The 18,514-nt window shown below is 37.0% G+C and overlaps 1 protein-coding gene across 1 annotated transcript in view; it reads right to left on the bottom strand.

The window, feature by feature from the left end:
* Positions 1 to 1,186: 1,186 nt before the first annotated feature.
* Positions 1,187 to 18,514, bottom strand: part of OSBPL11 (oxysterol binding protein like 11) — a 90,005-nt gene continuing 72,677 nt past the window's right edge. The window contains exons 11-13 of the mRNA XM_043473211.1: positions 16,672 to 16,854; positions 9,844 to 9,997; positions 1,187 to 2,889 (exon numbers count right to left, since the gene is read on the bottom strand). Of these exons, the coding sequence (XP_043329146.1) occupies positions 2,824 to 2,889; positions 9,844 to 9,997; positions 16,672 to 16,854 (403 nt within the window). The 3' untranslated portion in view covers positions 1,187 to 2,823. The remainder of the gene's footprint in view (positions 2,890 to 9,843; positions 9,998 to 16,671; positions 16,855 to 18,514) is intronic.

Raw genomic sequence — 18,514 nt, forward strand, 5'->3', positions numbered from 1 at the left:
CTCATAGGTTATTATTATTTTTTTAAAAGGACAAGGTAAAACAGTTAGCCTAAAGTGGTATTACTTCACTTCTGTCAACATGGGGAGATTTCAGTTACTTTAAATGTATTTTGAACAAGAATTTTAAAAATCCTATTTCATTAATTCTTAAAATGGTTCAAAAATTCAAAGAAATAAATGAGCATTCAAATGGTTCAAAGAACAAAACAAAAACTTCTATTCCAATTTACTTAAGTAGTAAAATTAAAATATTTCATTAAAAATAAAAACACAACTAAGTTTACTCCCTTATCTTCCCAAAAGATTCCTGAAGGTAAGGATTTCAAATCAATGTCCTGGGCTTCCTTGGTGGCTCAGTAGTAAAGAATCTACCTGCCAATGTAGGAGATGTGGGTTTGATCCCTGATTCGGGAAGATCCCACACGCCGTGAAGCAACTAAGCCCCTGTGCCACAACTTTGCGCCTGCATTAGAGCCTGGGAGCTGCAACCACTGAAGCCTGGACACCCTAACGCCCGTGCTCTGCAACAAGAGAGGCCACTGCAAACCACGACTAGAGAGTAACCCCTGCTCTCTGCAACTAGTGAAAAACCCATGCAGCAATGAAGATCCAGGACAGACAAAAATAAATAAATTATTGAAAAAATAAAAATCAACATCATTATACACGTGTGTGTATATATACACATATATACATACAGCTGACTCATTTTGCTGTACAGCAGAAACACTGTAAAACAACTAATTCCAATAAAAAAATAAAATATGGAGAAGGAAATGGCAACCCACCCCAGTAATCTTGCCTGGAAAACGCTATGGACAGAGGAGCCTGGCAGGCTACAGTCCATGGCATTGCAAGAGTCAGACACAACTTAGCGACTAAACCATCTACTACTACCACAAAGTGAATATATGCCTAAAGATAACATGTGAAAAGGATATTTGCCATATCCTAGCTAGTTTCTTTGGGGGAGGGTGGGAGTCAAGGAAGACAGGTTATTTTTTCTTCAACTTCCATTTTATACTTAATGACCATTATTTTTACTAGTACTGTAAAACTATGAAAAATTAATAAAATACTAGAAGTTTTGTGTAAAAATAAATTAAAAAATAAATGCCCTTCTCAAATGAATGGAGAAATAACTCCAACTTTCTATTTCTCTCCACTCATAAAATAGACAAAGGCATCACTGTTGTCCAGTTTTATTATTTTTTAATCTTTCCAACACATGAACTTTAATTCATTTTGAGATTTTTTTCAGTGCATTTCACAGCAAAAATGAACAAGGGAATCATTAAAATGGTTGTACATAAACCAATTATTTTCTTACAATTTACAATTTGTTGAAAAAATTATTTTACTGTTTTCATCCTATTAACCCCCTTCAATAAAACACAATTTATCAGCGCACAAAGCTTAAACATCTTATGTTGATGCAACAGATACAGCCACCTACAACGGCTGATGAATAATAGGTATATGTTACACACACTGATTGGAAGACCACATCAGGAGAAACAGAGTAAGGCACCACTCTTGGAAAATTAAGGTAGCTTGCAGTAAAACAACTGTTGAGTACCATAAGTAGGTGCTCAATAAATACTTGAATGAATGATGAAAGCCATAATTAGCACTATTCTTTTGTCAGTAATTCTTCAACCTCAATAAAATACTTAAAAAAAAAAGATCTGTACCTGAATACAACTTCCTGATACCTTTTTTCCTGGTATCTTTTTTATTTCATACTCTTTCGTTAGCATTTGAGTTTCCTTGAAAAGAAAACAAAACCATACTATACATACATTTAGTCACATATTCAAATTCTGAATTACTGACAAATAGGAATAGTTATTTTAAATTTTGAGTGAACGGAGGTAAAATAAAGCATACTTATCCAGAGGGATAGCACATAATACTGGATATTAACCTACAAATGAAAAAAAAGGTAAGGAAAACAGTAACAGCTTTATTTTTAAATATTTGCTAGGTTCTTTAATGCCTCAGTTCTTGAGAAAGGCCAAAATCTCATCATATTGACATGAACACATTTAAAAAAATTGTCTCTCAAGTATAATATTTAATAAAACTAGGTATTGAAAAATGTTCTGCAATTTTTCAAGTCAATGTTGTTTTCAAGTATATTAAAATGCTCAGAAGAAAAAATTCTCCATGGTTATAATTCTAATCAATTTATAAATATACTTTTTAAAAGAGAGTTCCAACAGAGGTGGATAATGGATAAGTTCCTCAGACACAGGCACACAGTCTCTTTGAAGGAACAGAATGCCTTGTTATGACAACCTGGTTGATTTTTTTTTTTTAACACTGATTTCAGGCACAATGGCTGAAGCCACTTCTGGGTCATCTTCTTCCTCCTCTTGGTTTGTTCTAAGAGTAGCGAATACTTCAGCTACTAACAGAAAGCAAAGCACAAACTCTAAAAGAGACTTCAATTTTCACTATAAAGAAATTAAAATCACTGAGTTCTCATTGTGTTTATCTGCTGCCCCCATGCAAAAACAGGGGATTCAAACTTAGCTTCTGGAGCAGAAACTGGATAAGAGATTATTCATCTAATAATTCAGGTGAAAGGTTTTCAGATGATATTGCTCACGTCACATGAACAGCTTGGTGAGAAGTCCATCGTGCTTCTTCCACACTTTGGTCTTGCTACAGTTCTATGGTGCCCTAATCGGTACATTCGTGTGTAATTAGTTTCAGTCTGTGCAATCAGGAAGCAGTTCACTCAGTGCAATGACTCCATACTGGGAGGGTTTAGGGTAAACAGAGAAGTTCATTTAGTTGAGTCTTAGATAGTATGTGTCACTCTGCTGGTTGTGTTGTTGGAATTATTTTCCAAAGGGGTTTGTGATAAACCCAGCCATCTCCCTGAAACAAGCAGAAAAACAAATTAAAGGACCATTCCTCTAGTATTTTCAGAATCAGTAACCAAAACTAGATGCCATGCTTTTATTGAAATGGAATTCTATTTTCACATTTAAACACAAGAGTTTTTAAAGAAAAGATCTCTTTTGCTTAAGACATCAAAAAGTATGTGTGGTTTAGCTAGGATTAGGTGAGAAGTTCTGGTCTGGAAAGACCTAGTTTGTGCTCCATGTGGAAGTCATCTGTAGCAACTCTGCTACTTTTGCCAAGATGCTTCAAACTGAGCCTCACCCACAGAGTGACAGGTAGCATGTGGAACACGGAAAACGGCCACCAACATACTAACTGTTCTCTACATGGCAAATGGCATCTAGTAGCTGAGTATTGTTTTCTAGTTCTTTCCTGACTCTATCCCTTAGCTTTCCCTGGTTCCTGTGAACAGAAGGTTACCAAAAGGAGATAAAGTTAGTCAAAGAGTTTACTAAAGACAGGAGAAGACCAAGTGAGGGAAAAAGTGATGTCAAGAATGCATGAAGCAGAATACTGGGGTAAAAGCCAAGCTGAGTAAAAGTTGAGGGGTAAAAGTTGAGGGGTAAAAGTTGAGGTCACAGTAGCTAAGACTGAAATTTAGTGCTTCTGCAATGAGGTTATTAAGTCAGTCAGATTTGAACCTCTGTCCATAATCCCTATATCGACTTCAATATATTTGCATTAAATTTTAAAAAATATATTTACAATACCCTGTTCCAAAAATGACTTATGGTCAGCAATTATGTGGCTCATACTGACAAGACTCTCTCCTTGACTAAACTTTAAAAGTTAAGACTCTTTTGTCTCTAGTTTTGCCTAAGCCTTCTAGGCCTGCTGAACTCAGTTTTAGCCAAAAAAATCCCGATGAACCAGTTTATCAAGAATCCTCTCATTTTTGATATCCAATGAAGTTCCTCTCCTCCCACCTTCTAACTAATCACGGGCCTCCCTCGATCCATCATCACTGACATCTGACCAAGGCCTCCTGGTAATTTTCCATCTACTCCCTCATCCTACATGCTCGCTATAAACTCCTACTTACCCCATATTCAGCATTGAATTCAATCTTTCTCCTCTATTGCAATATTCTTTAATTTTTCTATTTTTTAAATTTTTTATTTTTCCACTTATTTTTTATTAGTTGGAGGTTAATTACTTTACAATATTGTAGTGGTTTTTGCCATACATTGACATGAATCAGCCATGGATTTACATGTGTTCCCCATCCTGAACCCCCCTCCCACCTCCTTCCCCATCCCATCCCTCTGGGTCTTCCCAGTGCACCAGTCCTGAGCACTTGTCTCATGCATCCAACCTGGACTGGCGATCTGTTTCACACTTGATAATATACATGTTTCGATGCTGTTCTTTCAGATCATCCCACCCTCGCCTTCTCCCATAGAGTACAAAAGTCTGTTCTATACACCTGTGTCTCTTTCTCTGTCTTGCATATAGGGTTATTGTTACCATCTTTCTAAATTCCATATATATGCGTTAGTATACTGTATTGATGTTTATCTTTCTGGCTTACTTCACTCTGTATAATGGGTTCCAGTTTTATCCATCTCATTAGAACTGATTATTGCAATATTCTGATGTCATTTAATCACATTACAGAATGCTAGGTTTACAAGTTAACCTGTGCCATCTGATCATCTCATTTCAAAGAAAAAATGGAGGCTCTGAGAAGTGAAATGGGCAGCCCAACTTCACCCAGGAAGGGACAGAGTTCTTTCCAGTACAACTTCTGTATATCTACCTACACTTAAAAAATAATACTTTTATTTATTTATTTATTTTTGGCTGTGATAGGTCTTTGTTGCTACATGGGCTTTTCCCCAATTGTGGTGCACAGGCTTCTGATTGTGGTGGCTTCTCTTGCTGTGGCATTCGGGGTCTAGGATGCGTGGACTTCAGTAGTTGCAGCACGTGGGCTCAGCAGCTGTGGTTCCCAGGCTCTCGAGCACAGGCTCAACGGCTGTGGTGCACAGGCTAAGCTGCTCTGTGACATGTGGGATCTTCCCAGATCAGAGATAGAACCTGTGTCTCCTGCATTGGCAGGTGGATTCTTTACCACTGAGCCACCACGGAAGTTTAGCACCTGCCTACATTTTACAGATGAGGAAACTGAAGTGAGAAACGGTAAATAAACTATCCAAGGTATGAGCTGCGGTAGAAACTTAGACATCTGACTCCAGTGTGGCCCACTATTCTGTAAAAGCCTTCCTGCTTGCATTTATACACATCTCAAGAAATTTTAAACATCCATTTAAGAGGATACAACCAACAGATCCTGATGGATGTGTAAAATCACAGAAGGGAGGAAACAGATCTAATTTATTTTCTTGGGCTTGAAAATCACTGCAGACAGTGCCTGCTGCCATGAAATAAAAAAATGCTTGCTCCTTGGAAGATAAGCTATGACAAACCTAGACAGCATATTAAAAAGCAGAGACATCCCTGGAGAAGGGAATGGCAACCCACTCCAGTATTCTTGGCTGGAAAATCCCACAGACAGAGGAGCATAATGGGCTATAGTCCATGGCATCACAAAGAGTTGGAAAAAAAAAAAAAAAGCAGAGACATCACTTTGCCAACAAAGGTCCATAGAGTCAAAGCTATGGTTTTTCCAGTAGTCATGTACAGATATGAGAGTTGGACCATAAAAGAAGGCTGAGCACCAAAGAATTGATGCTCTTAAACTGTTGTGCTGGAGAAGACTCTTGAGAGTCCCTTGGACAGCAAAGAGATAAAAACCAGTCAATTCTAAAGGAAATCAGTCCTGAATATTCATTGGAAGGACTGATGCTGAAGCTAAAGCTCCAATACTTTGGCCACCTGTTGTGAAGAGCTGACTCATAGAAAAGACCCTGATGCTGGAAAAGATTGAGGGCAGGAGGAGAAGGGGACAACAGAGGACGAGATGGTTGGATGGCATCACTGATTCAATGGACATGAATTTGAGCACACTCCAAGAGACAGTAAAGGATAGGGAAGCCTTCTGTGCTGCAGTCCATAGGGTCACAAAGAGTTGGACATGACTAAGCAACTAAACAATGACAAAGAAGATCTAGTAAACTAAATGTCAATGAGAAATGGTTAGGAAAAGAGGGTGGGTATTACCAAATGATTCTAGAAACACTTAAGTTTCACCTATAATTTCTCAGGTTACTCTCTCTCCTTGTTCTATACCAAAAGACTCTTCCATACTCCATCTAAAGCCAATTTCAAACTGGTCTGTAATTGGTCTCACAGCAATAATGAAAGTACCAAACAAATGAAAAAGCTCTTGTTACTCATAACAATATGGATGAAACACCTACTATGTATCTAGCATTCTGCCTAGGACCACAGGAAGACAAAATAGGCTTTTCAGTAACATGACTTTTCTTAGCAAAGAGCCATACCTGAAGGCAAGAGCTCCAAAGTTGTTATGAACCTTGGGGTACCAGCTTCAGCTATCTCATCAGCCTCATTTGACTCTGCAGTGCTTCTTACAGCACAAGCCATGGTCCTGTCACACACAGGATGTGACTTGACTGTTCCATGAGATTCAGTTCAGCTCAGTTCAGTCGCTCAGTCATGTCTGACTCTTTGCAACCCCATGGACTGCAGCACGCCAGATCTCCCTGTCCACCACCAACTTTCGGAGTTTACTCAAATTCATGTCCATTGAGTCAGTGATGCCATCCAACCATCTCATCCTGTGTCGTCCCCTTCTCCTCCCACCTTCAATCTTTCCCAGCATCAGGGTCTTTTCAAATGAGTCAGCTCTTCGCAAAAGGTGGTCAAAGTATTGGAGTTTCAGCTTCAATATCAGTACTTCCAATGAATATTCAGGACTGATTTCCTTTCAGATGGACTGGTTGGATTTCCTTGCAGTCCAAGGGACTCTCAAGAGTCTTCTCCAACACCACAGTTCAAAAGCATCAATTCTTCTACATTCAGCTTTCTTTATAGTCCAACTCTCACATCCATACATGACCACTGGAAAAACCACAGTTTTGAACAGACAGACCTTTGTTGGCAAAGTAATGTCTCTGCTTTTTAATATGCTGTCTAGGTTGGTCATAACTTTCCTTCCAAGGAGTAAGCATCTTTTAATTTTATGGCTGCAGTCACCATCTGCAGTGATTTTGGAGCCCCAAAAAATAGTCTGTCACTGTATCCCCATCTATTTGCCATGAAGAGATGGGACCAGATGCCATGATCTTAGTTTTCTGAATGTTGAGCTTTAAGCCAACTTTTTCACTCTCCTCTTTCACTTTCATCAAGAGGCTCTTTAGTTCTTCATTCCTTTCTGCCATAAGGGTGGTGTCATCTGCAAATCTGTGGTTATTGATATTTCTCCTGGCAATCTTGATTCCAGCTTGTGCTTCATCCAGTTCAGCATTTCTCATGATGTACTCTGCATATAAGTTAAATAAGCAGGGTGACAAAATACAGCCTTGATGTACTCCTTTTCCTATTTGGAACCAGTCTGTCATTCCATGTCTCGTTCTAGCTGTTGCTTCTTGACCAGCATACAGATTTCTCAGGAGGAAAGTCAGATGGTCGATATTCCTATCTCTTTAAGAATCTTCCACAGCTTGTTGTAATCCACACAGTCAAAGGCTTTGGCATAGTCAATAAAGTAGAAGTAGGTGTTTTTCTGGAACTCTCTTGTTGTTTCAATGATCCAATGGATGTTGGCAATTTGATTTTGGGTTCCTCTGCCTTTTCTAAAACCAGCTTGAACATCTGGAAGTTCATGGTTCACATACTGTTGAGGCCTGGCTTGGAGAATTTTGAGCATTACTTTACTAGCATGTGGGATGAGTGCAATTGTGTGGTAGTTAAACATTCTTTGGCATTGCATTTCTTTGGGATTGGAATGAAAACTGACCTTTCCAGTCCTGTGGCCACTGCTGAGTTTTCCAAATTTGCTGGCATACTGAGTGCAGCACTTTCACAGCATCATCTTTGCGGATCTGAAAGAGCTCAACTGGAATTCCATCACCTCCACTAGCTTTGTTCGTAGTGATGCTTCCTAAGGCCCACTTGACTTCGCATTCTAGGATGCCTGGCTCTAGGTGAGTGATCACACCATCGTGATTATCTGGGTTGTGAAGACCTTTTTTGTTTAGTTTTTCTGTGTACTCTTGCCACCTCTTCTTAATATCTTCTACTTCTGTTAGGTCCATACCATTTCTGTCCTTTACTATGCCCCTCGCTATTCTTTGGAACTCTGCATTCAGATGGGTATACCTTTCCTTTTCTCCTTTGCTTTCACTTCTCTTCTTCTCCATGAGCTTAGGCAATCAATATTTGTCATAAAATCTTACCTATCTATTTTGTACCACTGTGCCATGGCACACCATTTAGAAAGTCATCTTATATCTTACCACCTAAAGGGGCCCAAATATGAGTCAGCATCTCCAATCTACTGTTCCATCAGGCAGCTAGTTAAGATTACTTAGGTGGAAAGAAAATCAGTATTTTACTGGAAATTGCTGTATCTTGCTACCACTTTCTACACCTGTCTATTCAACATTACAAAATGTAATAAAGGTATTAAGTGGTAGGCTCTTAATAATAATCTGTCAAATAAAGAATGAATGAGAAGTAGCATGTTTCCATGTCATGTTAGTTGAAAGATACAGGAGGGCCTGTCTTTTAAATTTGGTTGCATCTTTTACCATTACAATTTCTTGCTCTTAGCCAATAGAGTTCATTTTTAATGATTAATAGAAGTCTTCCCTTAGAAAATTTTTCCTGTGTTTGGTATATCTGCTTTCTTAGTGAGCTTGAAATGAAAAAAATCCAAGGTTACCAAACTTTAATTTTGCAGAGTAATTACAATGGTTTTATTTTTCCATATAAAAAGATACAGAAAGGACTTTCCCTTCAATTCCTATCCATGAAAACAGTTGGTATTTATATCAGATATCCAAAGATGAGAAAAATTAAAGCAATGAAATTACTATAATAAACTATGTGCTTTTTAGAGTAGTAGCTATCCAAAAGTCACATTCAAATGATTTTTCCAGAGTTTCTCTTGACAGACCAAATGAAATTCAATGAGTTTCCTTAGACTTGGCTGTGGACAAGAAAACTTTTTTTTTTTTAAGAAAACTTTTTTTGGCATTGGCTCTGGTCCATTATTCACCTTACTCTGAGTTCTACCAGAAAGTAATAAACAAAATAAAATAAAACCTTTAAATTTAGAAAAGACTTAAGAAATCATTTAGTCTTAACTGCAAAACCAGTGAACTGAACTCTTCTATATAAGCTTTGGTCTCTTATATGAGCTTAGTGATAGGAACACATTACTATAAAATGTACATTTGTTATTATTGGGTATTTTTATTGATAAACAATTCTTTCTTATGTCAAGCTCAAAATGTGCTTCGTAGATTTAGGCCTAGCTCTAGTCTGCTATCCAAGTTGACAAAAAACTTCCATGTGAAAGCCTATTTATACTTGAAGAAAGCTATAATGAACAGCCCCAATTTTCTGTTTTCAGTCTAAACACTCACCATTTCATTCTTTTATTCTTAAGCATTGTAAAGATTCTAGCCACTTCACTATCCTCTGTGTGGCCAATTAAGTTTTTCATGTATCCCTTAAAATGTGATCTTTGGAAGTGAAAAAAGTTTCACTGTTGTGGCACAATGGCAACAAACTTTTAATTGTGTATTCATTATTGAGATTAAAGATTAATATTAGTATTTTGTGGTGAATTTAAATCCCCAAATCTATTTCTGAACTGCTGGTAAACTATTCTATTTGACAAATTGTCAAAAAGTCACAAAAAGCTCATGGTTAAGCTGGACTATTTTCAGAAACAAAGATATGTAAGTGTTAACAAGTCAAAAAAGCCTACTAAGGTAAAGTTCTCATTATGTAGATAATGAGTTTTAGTCTGAAGGCATATAGGACATATACCTCTTTAATAAAATATTTGGTTTTCCAAGGTGTGCCTGTTTCAGTACGATGCCTTTCTTCAGTCCTCTGACGTTCTTCCAGGGTACGTTTATGCTCTGTGGCTTTATCGATTTCGGAGTCCCTCAGAGAGTCTGTCACATTTTTCCACAATCGCCTGAAAACAGAAAGCCACATGCTTTACAAACATTCTTCAAAAAAAGAAACAAAAAACAGAATGGATACCCTCAAAATTAACAGTAATTTTAATAAATTACATTTCTTGAATCATATCTATAATTTCACACATGAGTTATAAGAATACATCCTGTGTTGCTGATGTTAATGTCCAAGATGCTGCTGTTTCTGCTTCTTTTTAAATTAAAAATAATGTATTTTTTCCCAAGTTATATAACCAAGATTTTATTTTAAAGAAACTTAGGAAATAAGAAGCAAAAAGAGAAATATATATTTAAAAAACTGAAACAGAAGACACCATTTCTGCTTCTGGACATGATGAAATAAGGGGCACCAGATCTACCCTCCCACTTTTAATCAGCTAGGAAACTAGACAAAAATATATAAACAATGGTTTTCAGATACTGAACAAAAGGCAGCACAGGACAGTGATTCCTGAGAGCAGGCAAACAAATGAGGGGAACCCTAGGAGTGCTCCAACTAGTTAGAGAGCATTTGCAGGCACAGCACAGGGAAGGGGAAACTCAACAGACTCCAAGCAAAAGAAAACTGCCAAGACAATTCTTGGGGAAAGTATAGTCTGTTCAACAAATGGTGCTGAAAAAACTGGATATCCATGTGCAAAAATGTGACCTTAGACTCTCATGTCACAACGAAACTAAGAAGATATGAGAAAATCTTTGAGACTTTGGGTTAGGCAAAGATTTCTTAACTACAACACCAAAACCATAATCTATAAAAGAAAACACTGATAGTCTCACCTCATCAAAATAAAAACTTATTACTGAAAAAAACACCATTAAGAAAATGGAAAGACGAGCAATAGATAAGGAGACAATATTTACGAAACATATACCCAACAAAGGAATTGTGTCTAGAATTTACAAAGAACTCCTATAACACAATAAGACAACAAACAGTTCAATTTAAAAAATGGGCAAATTTTATAAGTACACATTTCAACAAAAAAGATATACAAAGGGCTAACTAGCACATAAAGACATGTTCAACATCATTAGCCATTAAGGAAATACAAATTAAAATCACAATGAGATACTATTTCAGACCAGCTCAAATGGGTACATTAAATAAGATAGGCAATAACAAATGTTGATGAGGATGAGAACTGGAACCCTCATATGTTCCCAGCAGAAATGGAAAATGGTGCAGCCATTTTGGAAAATAGTTAGGCAGTTATGTGAAAAGTTAGACATAAAACCCACACAAACCAGCAATTCCACTCTGAGGTGTTTTACCCGAGAGACATGAAAACATGTCCACAAAAGATTTGCACAAGAATGTTCACAGTGGTGTGTGCATGCTAAGTCGCTTCAGTCCTATCTCTCTGTGACCCATGGACTGTAGCCCGCCAAGGTCTTCTGTCCATGGGATTCTCCAGCCAAGAATACTGGAGCGGGTTGCCATGCCCTTCTCCAGGGGATCTTCCCAACCCAGGGATCAAACCCAGGTCTCCCACATTGCAGGCACATTCTTTACCATTTCAGCTATCCCAGAAGCCAAACCAGGAGTAAAACAATGGTTTAATGCTCATTTTTATAAGCAGACTTTTGTTTTAATATAGCAACATCTATCTGTTTTTGTCTATGGCTATTTTAATGCTACAACAGCTGAACTGAGCTGTGGTAGAGCCTATCTAGTCCATCAAGCTTAAGATATTCATTCTGAGATCAAACCAGTCAATCCTAAAAGAAATCAATCCTGAAAATTCATTGGAAGGACTGATGCTGAAGTTGAAGCTGCAGTACTTTGGCCACCTGATGCAAAGAACTGACTCACTGGAAAAGAGCCTGATGCTGGGAAAGACTGAAGGTAAGAGAAGGGGATGACAGAGGATGTGATGGTTGGATGGTGTTACCAACTTGATGGACCTGAGTTTGAGAAGCTCCAGGAGTTGGTGATGGACAGGGAAGCCTGGCATGCTGCAGTCCATGGGGTCACAAAGAGTTGGACACGACTCAGTGACTGAACTGAACAGAGCCTTTAACAAAAGAAGTTTGCTGACCCTTCTAACTTCTATTTTAAGAAACTATAAAAAGAGCAAATGATGCACAAAATAAACATAAAAAAGGAAATAAGAGCAGAAATCAATTAAAAAGAAAACAGAAATATAGAGAGACATCAATGAAACCAAAAACTAGTTCTTTGAGTAAAATTAATGAACCTTTAATCACATTAATCAGGAAAAGAATCATGAATACAAGGAATGAGTGTGACATCACCACTATAGAGCCTACAAACATTAAAAAATAAGCACATATTATAAAATACATGTCAATAAATTTGAAAAATTGAACCAACTCTTTGAAAGAATGTATGACAAAACCCACTGGAAAAAAAAAAAAATACCAAAGTTTGCTCATGAAGTAGATAACCTCAATAGCCCTAGGTACTAAAGATATTAAATTTATGGTTAAAAATTTTCTCCCAAAGAAAACAAAAGGCCAATAGCCCCCAGGAATGCAGACAAAAAAAATCTATTATACAAGTTTAGCAAAGAGAATCTCTTAAACACCTGGTTCAATAATAGCCAGATTCTTATATCTGCTTCTACATTCAATCTATTGTGATAAGCATTGTTTTAGTCAAAGTATATAAAGAAAATATGGCCTCACACAGATATATAGTTAGTAAAGAGAAGGGATTTTAATAGCTATTCCAAATAACTCAATTCTTTATTATTATATTAAGATTCAGAAAGTGGTAGTTCTTAAAAGATTAGTTGCAATGTGGAAACTGAAAAATGTCAATGAATTTTTCATACTCTAATACATGAAAATCCATTGGTCTAATTTGTACCTTCAATGGAATTTTTATCCATGCATAATTTTGTAATATCATACAAAATATCACTGGAAAATATCATGCAGTGATCATCTGAAAAAATTATCTTCCAGATGTTGACATATTTTATGACGTCATATTTTTAAAAATCACCTTCATTAGTTTCACCACCAATTTCATCATGGGTTTACTAGGGAAGCTTTCAATTCATTGTGACAGATGAAAGTTTTCTAAAATTTTGATATTTGCCTTTAAAAGCTTCATTTTTTTCCTCAAGTTTTACTAAGATACAATCGACATACAGCTCTGTATAAGTTTTAAGAGTATAGCATAATGATGTGATTTACATATATTGTGAAATGATTACCACAATAAGTTAAGATTCATCCTCTCATATAGAAACAAAAGCAGAGAAACAATTTTTTTTTCTTCCTTGTGATGAGAACTCTTAGGATCTATTCTCTCAACCAATTTCAAATATACCTAACAGCAGTGTTAACCAGAATCATCATGAGGTACGTTACATCCCCAGTACTTATTTATCTTATAACTGGAGGTTTGTATGTTTTGACTACCTTCATCCAATTCCTTCACTCCCTACCCCACATTTCTGGTAACCACAATCTGGCTTCCTTTCTATGAATTTTTTTAAAAAGTTTTGTTGAAATATATAGTTGATATATAACATTGTGTTAGTTTCAGGTATACAACATAATAATTTAGTATTTGTATTACTACGAATGGTCACCACAATAAGTCTAGTCAACCTCCATCACCATACATAATTACCAAAAACATTTTCTTCTTGTGATGAAGACTTTTAAGAACTACTTTCTTAGCAACTTTCAATTATCCAATACAGCTATAATTAACTATAGCCACTATGCTGGAGAAGGAAATAGCAACCCACTCCAGTATTCTTGCCTGGAGAATCCTGTGGACGGAAGAGCCTGGTAGCCTACAGTCCACAGGGTCGCAGAGTCAGACACGACTGAGCAACTTCATTATGCTGTACATTATGTCCTCATGACATTTATTTTAAAACTGGAATTTGTACCTTTTGACCTACTTCATTCATTTCACTCACTGCCCAGGTGCCCACCTCTGGCATTTTGGCAATAATGCCAATCGCTGTTTTCTGTATCTGTGAGCTATTTTTTTTTTAAGATTCCACATATAAGTAAGATCATACAGTATTTGTCTTTACATATCTGACATTTCACTTGGCATAATGTTCTCAAGATCCACTTATGTTGTCTCAAATGGCAAGATTTCCTTCTTTTTATGGTTGAATACTACTCCCAATTATAAAAATACTGGGAGTATTATTATACAATAAAAAAAATACTACCAATTGTATAAATGAGACCATTGAGTATTTGCTCTTTCTCTTGACACTTCATATAATGTCCTCAAAGTCCATCCATGTTATCACAAATGATGGGATTCCTTTCCTTTTTAGGACTGAATAATATTCCATTATAAATACACATCACAACTTGCTTATCCATTTATCTGTCAATGGATGGTTAGGTTGTTTCCATTTAAATTTTATTATTAGCAAAAAAATTATTGCCAATTGTTTTCCTTTAAGTGCCATGTTCACAGCATTCATTTACAAGAAAAATGTCTGCCCAATATTAAAATGATAACAGTCTTAGTTTGTCTGTCAATCACCTAAGTAAAAATGGTGCTTCAAGAAAGGGTAATCTGCTTGTAACTCCATCAGTTGCACAAGTTCTCTTCCTTCAGATAATCAGTGTACTTTATCATCTAGCACAAATGCTTTATGTATACTCCAAATGTATCATGCAGAATATTTTTTAAAAAGACAGGTAGTCAATGTTCCAGATCTAAAAAAACTAATAATCTGTACTGCTTTTAAAGGACATTTTAAAAAGAAAATGGCTTTGAAAAAATTGCCATGTAGAAAAGAAAAAAAACTGCAGGGCAGTAAGGAACACATGATTACTTTTACAGTTTGATATCACTGCCTTGAACGGTGCTAAGGCCCAGCAGTGCTACCCACCACTGCTTTTGTACCACGAATGCAAGTGAAAACAGAATGAAAAAGGCAAATAGTATTTTAGCATTATTAAGAAAGCTTTCTCAACTTGCAAACCCCTGGTACAAATATCAAGGGCACCAGGGGTCCACAAACCAAACCTTGATGCATGCTCCTAAATAAATTCTAAATAATCATAAATAAGAATTTTTTTTTCAGTCACTACTGTTTTATTTTTTGACCCAACCTGAGTTTTTGCTTAATAGGTACTAAATCTCTTTACACATCTGCTTATAAATGGTTTGGTTCCATTTATGTGACCTTAAGATGGTTAATGCTTCCTTATATTTGATACAGTAATACTTACATGTGATATAAAATTTAAACAGTACAAAAGGGCATTCTGTGAAGAGTAAGTCTGTTTCTTATCAGAGAGATGAATAAGTGGTTCAGTTGTGTCTGACTCTTTGTGACCCCAGGGACTGCAGCCTACCTGACTCCTTTGTCCACGGAATTTTCCAGGCAAGAATACTGGATTGGGTTGCCATTTCCTCCTCCAGAGAATCTTCCTGACCCAAGGATCTCCTTGGGTCTCCCAAGGAGCTCCTACATCTCCTGCATCTCCTTCATTGGCAGGCAGATTCTTCACCGTTGCACCACCTGGAAAGCCTAGACCCCAGTATTCCTCTTTGGAAGCAACTACTGCCAATACATTCTGGAGACTACCTTATTAACACATATAGAGCCACTTCATTTACTTTAAAAAAAAATTATATAATCGCTGCATGGGCTTTTCTCTAGGTGCGGCAAGCGAGAGCTACTCTCTAGTTGTGGTGCCCAGGATTCTCATTGCCGTGGCTTCTCTTGTTGTGGAGTATGGGCTCTAGAGCACGCGGGCTTCGGTATTTGTGGCTCCTGGGCTCTCCAGTGCAGACTCAATAGTTCTGGCCCATGGACTCAGTTGCTCTGCAGAATGTGAGATCTTCACAGACCAGGGATTGAACCTATTATCTCCTGCACTGGCAGGAAGATTTTTTGCCACTGAGCAATCAGGGAAGCCCCATTTCATTTATCTTTTTCTTTTTTTCTTAATATGTATTTTTATTTATTTATTTAGTTGGTGTGACGGGTCTTTGTTGCAGCACATTGGATCTTTGATCTTAGTTGTGGCATGTGAACTCTCAGTTGTGGCATGTGGGATCTAGTTCCCTGACTGGGGACTGAACCGAGGCCCCTGCATTTGGAGCATGGAGTCACTGAACCACCAGGGAAGTCCCCCATTTCATTTAAAGGTCTATGACATATATTTCCAAAATACCTTCTAGGAAGATTGTATCAGTTTACCTCTCTAACCAACAATATGAAAATGTCTATTCACTTTTCCCCAAAAGAGATACCATTTAAAAAAATTTTTGTATTTCTTTGAATTCTAATTATAATGAACAATTTTTCATTTTCTTAGTGGGTATTGTTTTCTTCTATTTTTGTGAACTACCTCTTTATGTCTTTGCCCATTTTCCTACTAGGGTACCCATCTTTTTATTAATAACTTGTAAGAGCTTGTATGACAAAGACAGTGATGCTTTAACCACTAAAAGTTAATATTTTTGTCTAGTTTACAAATGTTTTATTTTTACTAAAATGTGACTATGTATACATAATGTCATAGCTGGTACAGTGTTTACAGTGTTTACAAACATGAGATCAGGCCAACACTTTCAATTTACAGATGAGGAAGCTTATCTAAAGTGGTGAAGTGACTTGCCAAGGGTTAGAAATTAGTGAAAAGGTTTAAATTAAGATCTAGGCTTTCTGACTCTTTCCTGATGGATGCAAGGATGACACACCTGGATTCAAATGGATCCTGCTTCTCCAAAGGTCTTACTCTTTTCTTCGTCACTGCCAACTTAGTCAAATCCACGTATTTTGTCTCTCCACTGCTGTAAGCAAACTCAAGAATGCTATTCCATTCCCCTTGTACTCTGCATACAACAGTGTTGGTGATGTTGTGCTTTACTTCACCTGTAACCCTAGAAACAGGCAGGGAAAAAAAAAAAGCTTTAATAAGTAATACTGTGCTTGTTTCTTAGGGATTTTAAAACCCCAAGAATGTACTTTGTGAATTCTCTTTAAAACAGTTACACAATTCACTTCAGTCTGTTGGTGCCAAAGTGAGAGTCTCTGTAAATCCATGATAGTTTCCGAGATAATTTTTTCAAATATATTAATTTAATTTTAGAAAGAATACTGGGAATCAAACTAGAGACTTACCATAAATGATCACAAAGTACGATATTTTAATTTCTGCTACAAACAACTATTATAACATTAAAACTAAGCAGGAATATGAAAAATAATGACATTCTTTTTTTATTACAGTCAAAAATGTTAAAACACTAGGGGCAGGGTAAAAACGTTACAACACTATAGCTTATTCAACATTTAAAAAAAAAAAAACTAGTCCTATTTATTTAAAAAATTAAAGTCCCTAGATTTCCCTGGTAGTGCAGTGGATAAAAATCCGTCTGCTGATGCAGGAGACATAGCTTCAACCTCTGGTCCAGGAAGATTCCACATGCCACAGAGCGACTAAGCTTGTGCACCACAACTCCTAAAACCTATGGGCCCTAGAGCCTGTGCTCTGCAACAACAGAAGCTGCTGAAATGAGGAGACTATGCACCACAACGAAGAGTAGTCCCAACTTGTTGCAACTAGGAAAAAACACACACAAAGCAATGAAGACCCAGCGCATCCAAAAATAAATAAATGAATAACTAATTTTTAAATTAAAAAAAGTTCAGAAAATTTGAATTCTGGATATATAAATTCTATATAAAATCACATAAGCTTAATTTTAAGTTAAATACAGAAATCAGATAATAAGAGATAGAAAAAATAAGATATATTAAAATTTTTATAATTCTCTTAAAAAGAACACTGGCATACAAAAATTATTGCCAGCAACACAAAACTCTAAGAGTGCTCAAGCACTACTGTTGAAAGTTTAATGAAGGGTTATCTGGCTGGTTTATCAACAGAAAGATAGGATGCAGCTCAAATGAAGGTTGGGATAGAAAACAGGTCTAATTTTTTTAATGAAGTACTCTATGTTCACTGTTGGACACAAACAACAGGGTACAATTAGACAAAGATTGAGATTGAGATTGAGACAAAGATTGAGAACGCAAAGAATAGTGGGCAAATACTAGGGTCTGGTCAGTGTACCAGGGATTATGGTTTATCTGGATTCAAAAGGGAATCTAAAGGACCCAAGGCCATGTTCAGGTGATAGCTCAGGAACCCAAAGTAGCATTTGTCAGATATAAGTCAAGGGCCTGGGAACCAGAAGGATATGGTTGAATTTAGGGAATCCATAGCTTTTAATCAGGAGAAGTGAATGGCCTACAAATTCAAAACTTGAGGCAGAGGTACAGGAGCCAATGGGCTTCCTGATGGCTCAGTGATCAAGTACCTGCTTGCAGTACAGAAGACACTGAGTCGATCTCTGGGTCAGGAAGATCCCCTGGAGAAGGAAATGGCAACCCATTCCAGCACTGTCACCTAGGAAATCTCGTGGAGAGGAGCCTGCCAGGATCCACGGGGTTCAAGGCGGGGGGCAAAAGGGTCAGACACAACTCCGTGACTAAACGACAACAACATCAACAACAGCACAGGAGCCAATAAGCAAA

This window comes from Cervus canadensis, chromosome 7 (assembly GCF_019320065.1).
Source record: "Cervus canadensis isolate Bull #8, Minnesota chromosome 7, ASM1932006v1, whole genome shotgun sequence".
Taxonomy (NCBI): Eukaryota; Metazoa; Chordata; class Mammalia; order Artiodactyla; family Cervidae; genus Cervus; species Cervus canadensis.